Source organism: Fusarium phalaenopsidis, assembly GCF_050370095.1.
Source record: "Fusarium phalaenopsidis strain FUZ10S chromosome Unknown contig_32302, whole genome shotgun sequence".
Classification (NCBI taxonomy): domain Eukaryota; kingdom Fungi; phylum Ascomycota; class Sordariomycetes; order Hypocreales; family Nectriaceae; genus Fusarium; species Fusarium phalaenopsidis.
In genome coordinates this window covers 5306233-5322670 of record NW_028145405.1, presented here as the reverse complement: position 1 = coordinate 5322670, position 16438 = coordinate 5306233, and the positions used below count along the sequence as shown (strand labels likewise).

The 16438-nt window shown below is 55.4% G+C and overlaps 3 protein-coding genes across 3 annotated transcripts; 2 read left to right on the top strand and 1 right to left on the bottom strand.

Moving 5' to 3' along the window:
- Window positions 1–1353: 1353 nt before the first annotated feature.
- On the top strand, window positions 1354–3085 carry LRP88_09002 (uncharacterized protein; the record flags this gene model as incomplete). Its single annotated transcript, XM_083245498.1, has 3 exons — window positions 1354–1491; window positions 1586–2521; window positions 2573–3085. The coding sequence occupies 3 exons, from the start codon at window positions 1354–1356 to the stop codon at window positions 3083–3085; spliced, it is 1587 nt and encodes a 528-aa protein (XP_083099992.1).
- Window positions 3086–6433: 3348 nt separating this feature from the next.
- Window positions 6434–9620, top strand: LRP88_09001 (alpha-1,2-mannosidase MNL1 domain-containing protein; the record flags this gene model as incomplete). The annotated part of the gene is made up of 2 exons (XM_083245497.1): window positions 6434–6592; window positions 6651–9620. The coding sequence occupies 2 exons, from the start codon at window positions 6434–6436 to the stop codon at window positions 9618–9620; spliced, it is 3129 nt and encodes a 1042-aa protein (XP_083099991.1).
- A 603-nt stretch (window positions 9621–10223) lies between these two features.
- Window positions 10224–10960, bottom strand: LRP88_09000 (adenine phosphoribosyltransferase APT1; the record flags this gene model as incomplete). The annotated part of the gene is made up of 2 exons (XM_083245496.1): window positions 10224–10369; window positions 10438–10960. The coding sequence occupies 2 exons, from the start codon at window positions 10958–10960 to the stop codon at window positions 10224–10226; spliced, it is 669 nt and encodes a 222-aa protein (XP_083099990.1).
- Window positions 10961–16438: the final 5478 nt, after the last annotated feature.

Genomic DNA, 16438 nt, shown 5'->3' with positions numbered 1-16438 from the left:
CTCTTCCTTGCCACCGCCTCGGGCTCGGCTCAGTCTTGAGTGCCAGGCATTGGCAATTACACAATCTATCCAGAGTGTCGGTTTCGTAGAATGCTCGAGACCCCGTACCTGAGACGCTAGGCGTGTGTGCGCAGGGCTTTGGTGATTCGCCCTGAGAGGTTCGGAGTTCCCTTGAGGCGCGCTCAGCGACGTTCTCTCTGTGGTAGGTAGTAGAAAACTACCGGGCTTGTTCGGTGCTGTTTCCCTTCTCGAGATCAGCGTCTCCATCCAACCCATCCATCCATTTTCCCATCCATCTCATCATCTCACACACCCATGGCCCATACCCCCATACTGTACTCCTCCCATGCCCCAATGCTCCATACATTGTGCTCCCCATGTCGTGCCCACTCCCACGCCACATCCACTCACACCCTCCAAAGCCGCGCCCCTCCCCTCCCCTCCCCCTCCATCCTGGTCCTTCTCCACTGGCATGCACATCCTCTGTCCTTAGTGCTTTCCCTATTCCCAGCATAAGCCAGCCCATCTCAGTCCCTCTGCCTCAGACCGTCGGCGGCTATCTTTATGCACGACAGTTCAAGTAGCTTGGCATGGCCGTGGCCACCTCTGCCAGTACCAATGCCAGTGCTGCCAGTGAGTGCCAGTGTCAGTGTCATTGCAGGGCCGTACCTTGGGGCTCAATCCCTCTGTCAACACCCTGGTCTCCCCCCCGTTCGCCCCTCCCCCTGCCCTGCCTCTTGGGTTGACCAGGTCTGTCTCTCCTCGCTGGTCCAGAGATCCCTGGGCTTGTTAATATCGCTGCTCTCCAAGAATGTCCTGGTACCTTTGCTCTCCAGACCTCGACCTCCCTGCAAACCTACCTACACTCCAGCGAGCTCGGTCGATCTGCGCTCCACTGCCTCTTCACCTCCAAAGTCCATTTATACAAAGAGGCCGGGCCGTCTCCGTTGTGTGTCTGCGACTGCGTCCGCGTCTCCACAAGGCTCTGTCACTTGCAACCCGTTCTTCTTCTTCTTCTTCTTCTTCTTCTTGTTCCTCTTGCCCTTGCACTTGCGCTTGGCCTCCATCTCTGGACATACCGGGTCTTTAAAAAGCGGCCGCGGCCAGGAAAGGCTGAATCCCATCTCGCCTCTCCTCTTCCCTATCTGCCTCGCCAGGGCTTGATGCCATCCCGGAGCACCTCAGTCTTTGTTCATAAATGCGCCAGTCTCAGACAGACTCTCCCACCCGCCGCCACGACACCAACGGCTGTACACCACTTCTCACAAAAGCATTCTATCCCCCAGCCCCGCTGATAACCCGACCACTTTGGACTACAGCTGTCCAAGATCCCAGCTTGATACCCACTTGATCATGGTTGAGCAGCAGTATATTGCCCCAGGTCTACCCCATTCGGATGGTCTCTCGGGAGCTTCCAACTTGCACGACGCTGTCCCAACGACTGCTGCCCTGCCAGCATCCCCCTACCCTGACTTGACTCCATACGCATCTGTGAGTTCTTCCTCCAAAGGACGGATATGCAGCAGCCATATCTGGCACCCCTGCTCGTGGTAGTGGCGACGGGACTGACTTTTACCAAAAACAGGTCTCCTCCTCCTTCAACAGCATCCCTGGCCAGTGCGATTCGTCGCTCTTGACTCCCATCTCAGTTGCTGGCTCTCCTCCTCTGCACCAGGTGTCTAAAATTGCACACCAGCAGTATCCTCCTCCTCCAACGACTCCTAACCAGCAGCCAACCCCTCCGGGAAGTTCCAAGATGTACCACCAGCAGTGGCCGGGCCAATTCGACGTCAACGGCCAGTCTCCCCAAACCAGCTCGCCAATGACTTCTCAGCCCCCGGTGACTCAAGAGTTCCTTGACCCCAACTATGTCCATGAGGGCCGCCGAACTCCAGGACCGCCAGAGCCCTACATGGGTAACTTTGGTGTGTCGACTGGACCCGAACCGCAGACCATGAACCAACCCTACTACCTCAGTGTAGCAGCTCCAGTCGACCATCAGAACCAGATGATGATGCGAGAAAGCCAACACATGCCCATGGGAATGCACCACCGCGAGATGCCCCATGCGCCTCTGTTGCATGAGCCTCACCCGTCCCAGTTCCGCCAGCAACGCCGACCCAGCATGGAAGACCAGGGGCTGCATGGTTTGCCAGCAGATGTCCCTCGCTCTGTTACCGGATCTCCCCGCCGGCGCGTTTTACAGGCTCCCAATCGCGTCAAGAAGCGCCAGTCCAAGAGGTCTGGCGCAGCTCGGAACATTGTGGCAGAGGATCCTCTTGACGAACACAAGAACTGCTTCGGACAAGAAGTTCCACCCAACCTGAAGAGCAGCTGTCCCGAGGAAGAGCGCTGCATCTTTGAATCGCGATGGCAACACCGCCACCAAAAGGGCCAGGACATGTGGGAGAGCATCCAGAACGACTTCAAGGACCGATTCCACAAGTGCCCCGGCAAGGAAATGCTGCAGATGAAGTTCAAGCGTGGCCGATCCAAGTATATCGATTGGATCAACAAAGATGTTAGTCCCCTGCGCACCCCTCTGATATTCAATGGCTAACTGTTTCTCCAGGAGGAACTTCTCCGTGAAGCTTGGATGAGAGTCGAAAAGAACCGGTACCAGATGATCCTCGAGGCATTCATCGAGTTAGGCGGCTCCCGAAACATGCGGTTAAGCGCCAGCGATATCGAGGTCAAGGTCGTCAACGACCTGAAGCTTGAGGAGGGACTGTACATGGAGTCACACGGCGATGCCAATATCCGACGACGTCGCAAATCCCTGTCAACAAGAAAGCGCTCGGGCGCTCGCGGAGTCGACGACAGTGATGTCCCGACCAATGATGAAATGATGAGCGTTGGCTCACACAACACCCATGAGGACGAGGTGATCAACCAAGTCCATGGCCCCTTCAAGCTCGATGACGAGGCCTCCGCAAACCCAAACAACATGATGGACATGCATCTATGGGACCAGCAGATCAAGATGGAGCCCGGAGTGATGCAACAAAGAAATGACCGTATGCAACCAATGGTGAGAATGAGTCCAGGATCGCAGACCATGTACGGAGGACGGAGAGGATCTTAGAGGTTGGCGGCTTCAAGGCGCAAGGTTGGGATCGGGTGGTAAAGTGCTTTCCCCTGCTGGATACCGTTTTAGATTGCTTCATCTTCTCGACGAAGAGCCCACACTCCTTGTTTTCTACCCATGTTTCCTGTCATTCTGGATGTTTGCGAAATGCATGAGAAATCTTCCATATACCCCTTCCGAAATATGCTTTTAGATAGAGCTCCTAAAGACGACCCTGATGTGGGTTTCCAAGTCATTGCGCTGTGTTGAGGCTTGTTGAGCCTCTTGTTCTGATCGTTTCGAATCTTAGTTGTAAGGCCAGGGCAGTCTACCTGGTCTTCATTCTCAGCAGAGTCCTATTCTTTCGTCATACTCTCCGAAACTCATCGGCCGTGCAGCACGTGCAAAGTCAAGTGATCTCGAGTGGCTTCGTACAAAGTCTGGGGTCAATATTTCCTTGACGCACGGGTTGAGGGGCCTCCAGATTGGCGATTGAGAGCTGAACTCAGTGGCGTGTTGTGCAAGAGCAGGGGGGCAGAGAAAGGGGGCGGGCACGGCACATGTCGAGCGAGAGTGAGACAACTCAACCTCGTATTGAGAGACTTATCCAAGCCTGCGGTCCCGACAGTCTGGAAAATTGCGCTTCAAGTAAATTTGATTGTCGCTGCAACTTGCATGCAGCTGGGTCAGGCTGACAAGGATTCCATTTGTCGCCAGCGCAGCAGGGAGGGTGTGGTGTCGAGACAAGCTCGATGGGGTCGCCTCGAGCCTAAACTAGTGGCCCCGTCGACGGACGCCCTAGCCGTCAGGGATCCAGGCTTAGCCCCCGATGCAGATCACGCCGTTTGACAGTTCGGCAATGCTAGGGTTGAGGCGTGTTGCGAAGCGTTGAGCGCCGTCCGCCCGCCCGAGTTTGCGCGGAACTTGACCCGTTTTACTTCTCCAGTTCTGTACAGCACCATGGCCTGCGGAACGCCGAACGAACTAGATAGGTAGGACGTCGTGGGACCTGCTCATGCCGTGGATAATGGCCCGGGGAATAGATGGTTCCGTAGACTGCAATGTTCGGATGTGGGTTGCCCAAAACGACCGTGGCCCCTGTGCCCTGTGGGGAAGTTGGGCTGGCCAGAAACGTCTCACAATAGGACAGTGGTGGATTGTGAGATTGTTCCCTCAAATGCGGAGGAGGCCAAGGCTCAGCAGACTAATTCTAGAGGCCGAAGGGCATTGCGAGCGACACCTGCGTGTGCCCCATGTCCTAGGATGTCCTAGCCAGTTCTCCGATGCAGAAGCTGAGGATCACACTGTGTGCTGCGCCATCAAGCAGAGTGGTTTCAACGCAATGCCGAGTGTTGCCATTGTATCACACCAGACTCATGTAGGTGAGAAGCGACAGCCGTACAATCGGGACCGCACCGAAGCGCCCTGGACAGATCAGGTTCATCCTCCGTGACACACCTCGGGATGCAACATAATGGTTCTCGGGCACCAGACTCGGCCGTTGGCAAAGCGACCCCGAGGCACGAGGAAGCTGGTAGTTGACATTGGGGCGGAAGAAAACGCTTTTGACTTCGGTGCATCTAACACCGGGACGAAGGTAGATGAAATTGAAGCAAGGGACACAGATACCCACTTGCTGTGAGAACAGGGCGTTGACGGACCCGACAACTTTAGGGTCCTATGTCTAGCAGTCCAATGATATCACAGGTTGCAACACCTTGAGCACTTGTCATGTGCGAAAAGCTGATCAGCAAAGTTGAGTCAAGCAAGCAGTGAGAAACGGCAGTGTCGGCGGAGCCCAGAGCTGTATCCTTGGCTAGACGAAACAAGGTCCGAAATAGAAACCAGTTGAGAAGGCTGCAGCACCGCAAGATGCGGGAGTTGAACAGTTTGCGATGGGGATGGCCCTTGGCTGAGCTAGTCCAGGCTGCCAGAGAGGATACTGGTAGAGTGACAAGAGATGCACAAGATTCGGTCCCTGCCCACCAACGCAGGCACACCGCTATCGCACAGCATGGGCATTGGAGTTGCCCAGGGCTGGCTGTCGAACTGGAAGCATTTGTCGTTTGGGGAACAATGCATACGTAGTTCATCTTGCCCGCCGCCTCATGCGCTGCTGTCGCATGTGCCGATTCTCTCTTTGAAATGGGTGTATGTGGTATACGCTATCTTCGGGGGTTCCGGCAAGCAAACACGGCGCCGTTGCCCATGCGAGACGAAGGTCAGCGACCCTAAAACAAGCCAGGAGGGAAGAGAGCAAACCTACTACGTACGTAGTATGACGCTAGGAGCTGCCATCACCGGCCAGTCTCCGCGTGGCTCGTCGTTGACCGTGGAGTGGAGGATCTTCAATGGAGCTCGAGTGGGGACTGATCCGATCCTGTTTCAATGCCCATGACAGTGTAGGGACGGCATGTATCTGTACATGGCCTTTCTAGGCTGGTTCGCACCATCCAACTCATTGTGGGCGCGTCCCTGATGCCAACCACACCGTACGAGAGCCGCCCGCGCGTGTGATGAGAGTGACAGAACCTGATGGTTGCTGTGCTGTAACGCGCTTAACAGTCTTCCACCGCGTTCAACAAGCCGTGACCAACACTGAGTAGCACTCGGCTGCGATGGAAATGGCGTGCGTTGGCGCTTGCCGCTGAAGGGTCGTTAGACAAAGAGCAAACTAACTGAAGCTTGTCTGTGAGCACTGTTTTGGCGCTTCTGCTTCCTGTCAGGGATCAGACGCACTATCTGCATCGCGACCCTCCATCGTGGTGGCGCGAGCCTCGGGGCTCGGGGCTTTTTGCTTTGAGCAGGACCGGGATCTTTGGGCAACCAAGTTGACGACAGGCAGTCGAAGGCTCAGCAGAGAGATGTGGAGATTTGACTGATACTGGGCAAAAGAGATCCAGGGAAGCGAACCCGGGAAGCCGTGCCGGGAGCCTACTGTGTGATACCCGACGTTACCATCGGAAAATCTAATGCCGTGGATGTCAGGCATGAAGGAGCGATGGCCTGAAAAGACGATCGAGAAGGGAAGGCGGAAGGCGGGTTCCTCGTAGCCTTGCGGGATCTTCTCAGCTATGACAGAAGATAGTCAGCCACACCCACCCGCCACATCTTGAAGAGATGTGGCGCTGTCGAAAAGATGACAGCATCGCCATCATTTCACCAGCCTGTGGTTCCTTCCGAAACTCCAGAGACTGACGCCGGGCGCCTGTCGCGCGCGAAAAACGAGGCGATCACTGACGTCCTACATGCCACCCACTCGGCTTCGCTGCTTTACGGCTTCTCTCGATGAGCCTAGCAGCTCTCGAGCGCCATCACCCCCTGGCTAGAATCTCCGAGGCTTTGTCTTCATGATCAAGGAACAGGATGTTGCTGGCCACTGTCCTACTCTTCGTATTCGCCGTGCTACCATGGACGGCACAGGCAATGCGGCAAGACCACCTTGCGCGGTTGCGCCGGGAAACAGTGGACATGTTCTACCATGGTTTCAGCAACTACATGGAGCATGGGTTCCCTGAAGACGAGGTATGTCATGCGGCATCAAATGTCAAGTCGATTGCATTAATTGACATTGTCTCGATAGCTTCGCCCTTTGACATGTGCTCCCCTGACTCGAGATCGCGAGAACCCCGCCCACATCGGACTCAACGACGCCCTGGGAAACTACTCCCTCACCCTCATCGACAGTTTATCGACCCTGGCTATCCTTGCCGGAGGACCTGACGATGGGACGTACACAGGATCGCGAGCGTTGGGCGACTTTCAAGATGGAGTGGCAAAGTTTATCAAATACTATGGTGATGGACGACCAGGTGCGTCGGGCCAAGGCCTCCGGGCGTTTGGGTTTGACCTCGATAGCAAGGTCCAGGTCTTTGAGACGGTCATACGCGGACTCGGCGGTCTTCTCAGTGCGCATCTCTTTGCGATTGGCGAGTTACCTATTACTGGATACGATGTAAAGGCAGCCGACGTCAAGGATGATGATCCCTTGGAACTGGCGCCTATATCATGGCCCAATGGATTCGAATACGACGGGCAACTGCTCAGACTTGCGCTCGACCTCGGTCAGAGACTCCTTCCTGCATTCTTCACAGACACAGGCATTCCATATCCTCGGGTCAACCTTCGGCATGGCATTCCCTTCTACACCAACTCGCCTCTTCATCGTGATGCCGACGAAAAAAAGCCTTCTTCAGATGGTGCACCTGAAGAAATCACCGAGACATGTAGTGCTGGAGCAGGAAGTCTGACTCTCGAGTTCACCGTCCTAAGCCGCCTCTCAGGGGACCCTCGATTTGAGCAGGCTGCAAAGCGAGCCTTCTGGGCGGTTTGGGGCAGGAGGAGTGAGATCGGTCTTATTGGTAATGGTATTGATGCAGAACGAGGTCAATGGATAAGCCCGCATGCTGGAATTGGTGCCGGCATGGACAGCTTCTTTGAGTATGCTCTCAAGAGCCACATCCTACTCGCTGGGCACGATCTGCTGAATGCATCAACATCTCATCGACAGAGTAGCACCGGGTGGCTGGATCCCAACGCTCTTCATCCTCCTCTTCCCACAGAACTTCACTCCTCAGACGCTTTCCTCCAAGCATGGCATGAAGCTCACGCCTCCGTCAAGAGATATCTTTACACCGACAAGAGTCATTATCCGTACTACTCGAACAACCATCGAGCTACTGGTCAACCTTATACCATGTGGATTGATAGCTTGGGGGCATTTTACCCTGGCCTCTTGGCCATGGCTGGCGAGGTTGATGAGGCTATCGAAGCAAATCTCGTCTATACCGCTCTCTGGACACGATACGCAGCGATCCCTGAGCGCTGGTCTGTCCGAGACGGCAACGTTGACCAGGGTCTCGGTTGGTGGCCAGGCCGCCCCGAGTTCATAGAGTCGACATACTACATTTACCGTGCTACAAAAGACCCATGGTACTTGTATGTTGGGGAAATGGTTCTGAAGGACATCGAACGACGATGCTATGCTCCCTGCGGGTGGGCTGGTCTTCAAGACGTCCGTACAGGGGAAAAGTCTGATCGAATGGAGAGCTTCTTCCTTGGCGAGACGACAAAGTATATGTACCTGCTCTTCGATCCCGACCATGCGCTCAACAAACTCGATGCTGCGTACGTCTTTTCCACCGAAGGCCATCCCCTCATTCTCCCCAAACATCGTCGAGCAAAACCAACTGGACGTCGCCCTCTAATAAAACGCGATGTCACTGGATACAAGTATTACGACGAGACCTACACGAATACCTGTCCTGTGCCTCCTGTCCCAGGATTGCTAGCCGAGTCAGCAACAGCAGCTCGACAAGACCTATTCAGCGTTTCTCGTTTTGTCGACTTGCACAATACGCCAAACATCCACGGCCCCCTTGAGACCATCGAGATCACAGACAAAGACAAGAGACGAGTGACCCGGTACAGAGCCAAGACTAACTACACACTCTTCCCCTGGACGTTGCCCCCGACAATGCTTCCGCAAAACGGTACCTGCACCGCACCCGTTGAGCGCATCACGACATTGATAGAGTTCCCGGCCGGCGATGCAGCCAGCTCGCTGGTCTCACGTTTCGGAGCGTCTCTTGTATGGTATACCCACAACGGGCCAACGGTTCGCAACCTCGATGGCATGCGACTGCATTTGGAGCGCCAGCCGGATGGCGAGCTTCCAGATCGAACTTGGAGGATCACTCACGCGGCAAGCAGGGAGCTCGGTCGCCATGAGAATGTATACTTCCACGCAGAGCACGTACGGCACTACAAAGACGAAGCCTTCACCTGCCTCCGGCGGAAGGACATTGTCGAGATCGACCTTCTGCTCGACATGCCGGACAAGCAGAACGCCAGCGAGCCAGCTCCCGCCAATGGAGCGAACGCATCCAGCGATTCTGTAGCCAGCCAGCCGCCCATTGCTTCAGAGTCTCTGTTCAAATCACTGCTCCGTGCCGTGAGCTCCGTCTTCGAACCCACATATACCGACATCCCGGAGTCGGAGCCGGAGCCCAGCCCCACCATACTCCGGTGGTCGGCCTACACGGCAACCGGCGCCGGTGCCTTCCCCATGCCGCCAATCATCGACACTCCGACGTCGGCCTCGCCAAGCTACAATGCTCGCAATCCTCTCACCAACTTTCCCTGGAGAACAGTCTTCCTCGCCGGCCATGCATGCGATGCGCCGCTGCCTGAATCCGCACCACGCCAGCATCAGATCATCGTCATGCGTCGTGGCGGCTGTTCCTTTAGTGAGAAGCTGGAGCGTGTCCCGAGTTTCTCGCCAGGGCCAAACTCGTTACAACTTGTGATTGTCGTAGACGAGGGTCCAGAGGATGACGATTCCCAAGGCTCTGATGACATGGTGCGCCCGCTTCTGACAGTGGGGCAGTTGACACCCAAGGGCATGGAACGGCTCAGCGGTATTCCCATGGTTCTCATGCGTGGTGCCAGGGGTGATTATGGGCGGTTTGGCGAGGCAAAGGGCGTGGGAATGCGCCGGAAGTATGTGGTTGAGAGTCAGGGGATGTTGATTGAAAACGCCATTGTGATATAAACCAGATTATGCATGTCTCGGCGTTTGTCTTGCGGTGGCTTTTATGTAGCGAGTGGTTACACGAGCATTTTCCGGTAGCGTGGGTCGAATAGACATCGTGGAATTGAATTGTTGACTCAGACATGAGACATTGTGTGCGATCTGGTGGAGAAGGGTTAAACCAACAAATGGAGTAAGTGACGGTTTTCAAAGCGAATATTCAGACGAATTGAACCGAATTCGATCCTCATGACAAGAAACATTGCAATCATTTCGTAATTAGATCGAGATCTTATGGTTATATCAACGTACCCTCCGAATCCCCTTTCTATATGCGCGAGCCCGAAAGACTTTTGTTGTTGAAAATAATACCCTCCACAAAAACGCCAACCAGTGTAAGATCTCAACAGGTAGGAAAATGCTGTAAAGTTTGGCCAGAGCCACGACAGACGATTCAAGTTCAGAAACAAAAAAGATGACAAAAGACTCGAAACTTCTAGCAGAATCCCCATGCCCACGTCGCCGCGGGACAAGCATTATGAGTTCGTCGACGTCGATCTATGGCCCGGAATCGAATATTCGCTGGAAATGGGATCGAAGAAGAGGAAGCAGGGCTTCCGCCACCTAAGCGTCTTCGAGAAGAATCTGGGTGGGGATGTTGCCGAGCTTATCTCGGCCGTTGAGGCCGGGAATCTGGAGAATAAACAAGTATCCTACAACCTCGCCCTTAAGCTGATGAACGAGGTCGGCCGCAGCTTTCGCGGAACCACCTAGAGAGCACGTCAGTCTGGGTCCGGGAAACGCTATGCATGATGCGATTGTGAGGGGATTGACTCACCCGTGGCAATGATATCGTCAACGACGAGGACCTTCTGGCCCTCGCGAACGGCGTCTTCCTGCATCTGGAAGAAATCCGTGCCGTACTCCTTGCCGTACTCGGCAGTGACACAGGGTCCAGGAAGCTTGCCCTTCTTGCGAACGGCGGCAAAGGGAACGCCGAGGCGGAGGGCAAGGCCGGGACCGAAGAGGAAGCCGCGGGCATCAAGGCCGATGATAACGTCAGGCTTGGCCTGGAAAGACTCGGTGACCTGGAGCTCGAGGGCGTTGACGAGAGTGGCATGGGCGGTTGGGTCGGCGAAGAGGGGCATAATATCGACGAAGTTGATACCCGGAATAGGGAAGTCGGGGAAGCTGCGCAGCGCCTGGCGCAGGCTTATCTTTGCACCGGCGAGTTCGGCGGAACGGGAGGAGGAGGAGGAGGGCTGTCGTCCCGAGGCATCTTGGCTGGCGGCGGCGGTAGACGTGGTGATGTTTGTCACGGAGGATGGAGTGGTGGAGGAGACTGGCTCTTGGGCGCTCATTGTGGAGAGAGGAAGAAGGGAAGAGGAAGGAAGAGGAGGGGGAGAGAAGAAGGAATGAAGGAGGGAGGGGAGGAAGGAAAAAGGAAAGAAGGGGAGAGAGAGAAAAGAGACGAGGGATACAGGTTGGGAAAGGGCGAGCGGAGGCCGGTTGCCAGGCGCAAGGAGGAGGGAGTGTGGTTTGGTTTTTGGTCGGTGGTCGGAAGAAGGACTGAGCAGGCGGGAGGAAAGTACGAGCGAGGTACGTGCTCCGTATCCGCAAGGTACTTGGTCGAGATTTCGTACCTGACGAGCAGCAGATGTAGCAGGCAGGTACAATTCAAAAGCAGCAGGCAGCCCGGACAAGTCAACGCCGGGGCAGGGAATGGGAAGGTACGACGGACGGACAGGCAATGGCGACGGGATGAGGAAGGAGGGGTGCAGGACCGCAGGTGGTGCTTGGGCGTGCGAGGTTTGGTGGGGGAATGGCAGGAGCGATTGAGCGATTGAGCGATTGGGAGCGAGGGGGAGGGGAAACCCGACAGGGAAGTGCAGCGAGGCTACCAGGGGTGTAATGGGAAGCTGCAAGGTGGAGGAGGGGGAAAATTTTTTGGGCTCGACAACTTTTTTTTCCTTCCTTTTTCCACCTTCTTCCCTGGACTGGGGACATCGGCAGCGATGAATTTACGGGACAGATTGGATGCGGCTGGTCGGAGGGCGGTGGGCAATGACCGACTTGTGGTCAATGCTAGCACGCTCCAGGCAGCCCCAGCAGTGCCTAAGACTCTGGTCTTGCTCGACTGCATCCCGATGGGGAAGTACTTTACTAGGTACATGGGCAGGTACTTTACTAATAACTCATACTTTGCTATCTTATTACTGGAGCTTGGTTCACCAGCGCCAGCGGATAAGCATAGAGCGCATCGATCAAGGAAGAAGACTGATGAGAATTCTAGAGAGTCGGTGTGGACGTAGCGGTATGGGAGCGTTGTTGAGGTTGCGTGCCGGAGGATAGACGGAAGCTCCCAAGGTGTTCTTCTCCGTGTAAGATTACACTCGTTGTTTGCATCGGAGACTATCCGGGTCACCAACACAAGAGACTACGTGGAAAAGGTGTAACCTGGCCTTGTTCATGTGTCGTACAACTGCGGATATATCGGTAACACAGGACAACCGTCTTGCATGGCTTTGTGGGCGCCTGCTGCTACCCCGTGCGTGAATGAATGCCTAGCATGAAGGGTGCCATGGAGTCCAAGCACAGGGGTCATATCACACACCTGGCGAGAGACAGTGGTTGCGTCCACAAACCGTGACAGTGGCAGCAAATGCAGCGCGTTGTGCAATAGATCAGAAGCGAACCACATCATGGTCGACGGAACCTCCAGCTAACTACCCTTGTAAACAAAGACGGCAGTCGACTTGACGACGGTTCTGATCTGTCAAACGCCATTTCTTACGCAGTCACTGCATGCTGCTCCCTTTAGGGCGGCTTGCATCTGGCCTTCTCCCATCACTTGCCTGCCCGCCTTTGGGATATGCCAATATTAGATCCATTGCTATGTAAGCTCCAAGTTGACCCCCTAGGAAATTCTCCCATTGGGTCCGGCCCCGTCCTGGCCCCGACATCGATCGACCCACGGATGAAGTAATGGCGTTTTCACACAGGCCAATACTGGATGCCGTGACGAATTTCACATACGTGCCCGGCTCGTATCGTCTACGTGTGCTCGCTTGGTTTGGCTTGGGGTCAAGATGCCATCCATCCATTCCATGAATGCATGATGGCGAGAGGGAGCAGCGGGTTCGGCATCAGCCCGGAGGCAGCGAATGAATGGCGCACGGCGCGAGTCGGGTGCGTGAGCCGTGAGACGCCGTGAGACCCCGGGCTGGCCTCCGGCGCTACTCCGTGCGTCTGGCCTGCGTACCGTCAAGGTATACAGATCGCGGGACCAGCCCCAGCCCGGTGCAGCACTCAACCGCCACCAAATGGACCCCGTTGGGTTTTGGTTGGTCTTTGTTTTTTTCCTTCTATCCTTCTATTTCGAAAATTTTTCCCACATGTACATGTCGATAATTAACCAAGGGGCTGTGTCATTCTCATCCCGTTACCCCTAATTACCCCAGTGCCGCCGCCGGCTACTGGGTTTCCGGTCCTGGGTCTGTCTATTAATATCTATAGGGACCTATCTATGCAACTGCAAGATCCAATGATGTTTCCAAAGGGTGGTATCTGGGAGGGTCTACACCCGTGTTCAAGCAGGACACACGTGCACTGGTCTCGAGTGTCAGATTGCTCTTTGGACATGATACACGTATCAAGACGCAACGCCCTCGTCCTGGTGCCGAGCAAAATTACTGCCCTCGCGCCGTGAGCAAGGTGGATGCTCAAAGGGGCGCTAGAATTCTTCACTATGGATTTGCCGGAGCGGATACACGTTAGCCAGCGGCGGGCCATGGATGGACGGCGAGATGGAGATTGCCCATGACTCTGGCCCAATCCCATCCCCATCCCCAAACGTGCCCTACCCCTGGCCCGGGAAACAAACTGGGATCTTTGTGATGGGATTCAGGTGCTCCGGCCGATTTGGGCCTCGCTATTTTATTTCCTCAGCAGCCCATCAAGGCCATGCGATCGCCATGTTCCCCTGGCGTGTGTGCCTGGTTCCCAATCCCCGGGTTCCCGGTTCAATCTGCCAGGGCGGCACAGCCACACGGGCATGCACGGCGAGAGCTCGGGGAGAGCTCGAAATATCCAGACGAGAGAAGCCGGCTCACGGGAGAAGCCAGGCGTAAAGGGGGAGCGAGGCTGATGAGGCACGACTCGGGGTGAGATAGGTATCCATGCAAGGGCGTGCCGTAGTATGCCAGCTCCCAAGCCCGGCGGATCACCAGCCAGCCATGATATGAGGTACGATTCAAGAGCGTCGGTGCTGTTCAGAATGGATACTTGGCTGGTACTTGGCGCTTATAGTCCCATGTCTGGCATCCATGGCCGCAGCCAGCTCCCCACTTCACAGCTTGGTGGCCATGGCTGAGCTTGACATTTCACCATCATCCATTACGACTTCTCACTCGAAATGACGACGTCGTACATATCCAAGCAAGGCAGCGTCAATGACAAATTCTCTCGGCTTCCTTGGGGGAGTGTGAAATGGGCAAAAATCCCTGGTGCCGGAGAAGGAGTCGAAAAAGGCCAGGGATTAATATCAGAGCGAAACGGTGAACTGCCTCTTTGGGAAACGTCTTTGAAGAGCCGGAGGGAGACTCGACGATGGAACATACCAACCTCAGGACCTGGGCAATTTTCTTTCCTTTTTCTCAGGCAGCTGTGACGGATTCCTGCTTTGGACTGCTACACTCTCACATTTTCTTCAACTGATCTGGTCCCTGTAAAATGTCAGTTTCGTCCCCATCCATCCCGCGGGGAGGCTCCTCAATTAACGGAAGGTGCGTCCGTCGGGCGCCTGCCGTCCTCGGTTCCTTCCTGCGCCGGGGCTTCATGGTCCGATAATACTGTACTTAGGTAGGAAGGCACGCATGTCGCATAACTAACTAATTGCTATTATCTCCAATGGATAGTCGACAACTCTCCTCGGCTTTTTGTTTCCCTTCATCCTCCAATAGATCTCCATCTTCACGCCATCATCATGCTTGTCGGCATAAGCGAAGAGTTTTAGAGTTCTCATAGTCGCTCGTTAGATCTGACAGTCATGTTGTTGGAGCGTCCAAGTCACCAATTTCTGTTGCCCATCGATCCAGCCAACTCCTCATGGATATCCACACCGTCCACTCAGACTGCGCGCTCTCTGTCCACTCCTTCAATCGACTCTGGTTATCCACCTGCTCCGCTGACGCCTCGGTGCCCACTGCGTTTCCGTTGTCCAGCCTTGGGCGCGATAAACCCATGCAGCATGCAGCCCGGCGACAAGCCATCGTTCCATGGTGCACCCAAGCCCTGGACTGGTCGGAGCCTTTCTTTATCGCCTCGGCCCTCTATTTGGTTCCGTTTCTTAGCTGAGAAACTTGCTCGCCAGCAAGAGCAACCCGTCTTCTAATCAGCGGATAATGCGCCTCGGCATGAGACAAGAAGACCAAGACGATTAACCTTGCTGGCCCTGGCTCGTGGGTCTTGTTTCAGAGCGGGAGGCGCCCAAGCACACGCACCCTGGCGATGCCGACAGAATACCTACAGTACAGTACATGTGCTTGTCGCGAATGGGAGGGTATGTATGACTCTTCACTCGGAAGCCCGTGTTTCCCAGCAATGAGTGCCCTCCCACTCTGTGAGGGCTTCCCCAAACGATCCACGGCGCTCCACCAGTGAGTGCAGCTTGATGCGACTTGGGTTGCAGCTGTGCGGCATCAAATTCCCCTGCATCAGTCCATACCTACATGGAGGCGACAAAGTCGTCCGGCCGAGTTGCAACAGTGGAGAGGTTCGGTCTACACAAACTGCCCTCCTCCGGAGGAGACGTACGAACGCAGTGGACCCTGGGCAGTCTTCTCCATTCCAGACGTGACGAAGAGCTCATCTCGATGAGTCCATTGCGGCCAAAACCGACGGCCAGGCTGCCAGGCTCGCTCGACTCATCAGGCTTCTCCGACCATCGCTCTGACAAGCTAGAAGCACCCCTGTTTTGTCGGCAAATCACTCGCAGTGTTCTGATGCTATCTACTGGGCAGGTTCCCTGTGACAATCAGCCCGCGATCCTCTGACTGACTCTGGCGCGACTCCACCAGGCTCTTGATATCTGAGACTCTGCAACCCGATATGGATCCCAACGATGAGGCACGCACATATGGACGGACCAGGTACCTTCGCGTTCACGCGCATGACATTGCATGCGCGTCGCATGGTTCTCTTTAGCCGTCTGTCCACCAGCCCGCCCAGATTAGGGCCCTCCAAGGCATTCGGCAGGAGGGTTCAAGATGACCTCGTCAGCTCGGCGGGGTGGATTCTTGAGGCTCGCAAAAGCGTTGCTGCGAATCATGGCCACTCATGTATGACCAGTCCGCAATGGTGTTGCAACCTTTGCTCCAGCCCTGGTCCCGGCTGCCAGCTCCTCACTCTCACCACCCTGCAGAACTCTGATGCGTCTGCGTCTGCGTTTGGATCTGCTCCTGCTTGCTTGTGCATCTGCACCCGCGCCGCAGCCCGCTTCTGCATCAGCTTCTCTGCTTCTGTCTGTCTCTGGCCATGCCGGAGCCCATTGCCTTGTTCGTCTCACCCACCCTTAGCCTTATCCATCTGTCGTGACTCCCTCTCCCTGCTGTGCCACCATGTTTCCCCAGCCCTTCGTCCAATGTCTTGCATATTCTCCCCTCCAGAAACCTCTGACCGGCTGCCTGTCCATCACAGCATCATCTGCCCTCTCTTGCACTGGTTGACCGGTCATTGATAACAGCGGAGTTTTGACCGCTGTTTGTAGCACTCTTCCGTCGACAAGAAGACGGCCGCCGGGGCTTGCATTAGCCGCAGTCGCGTCGTTGTCATCATGCCTA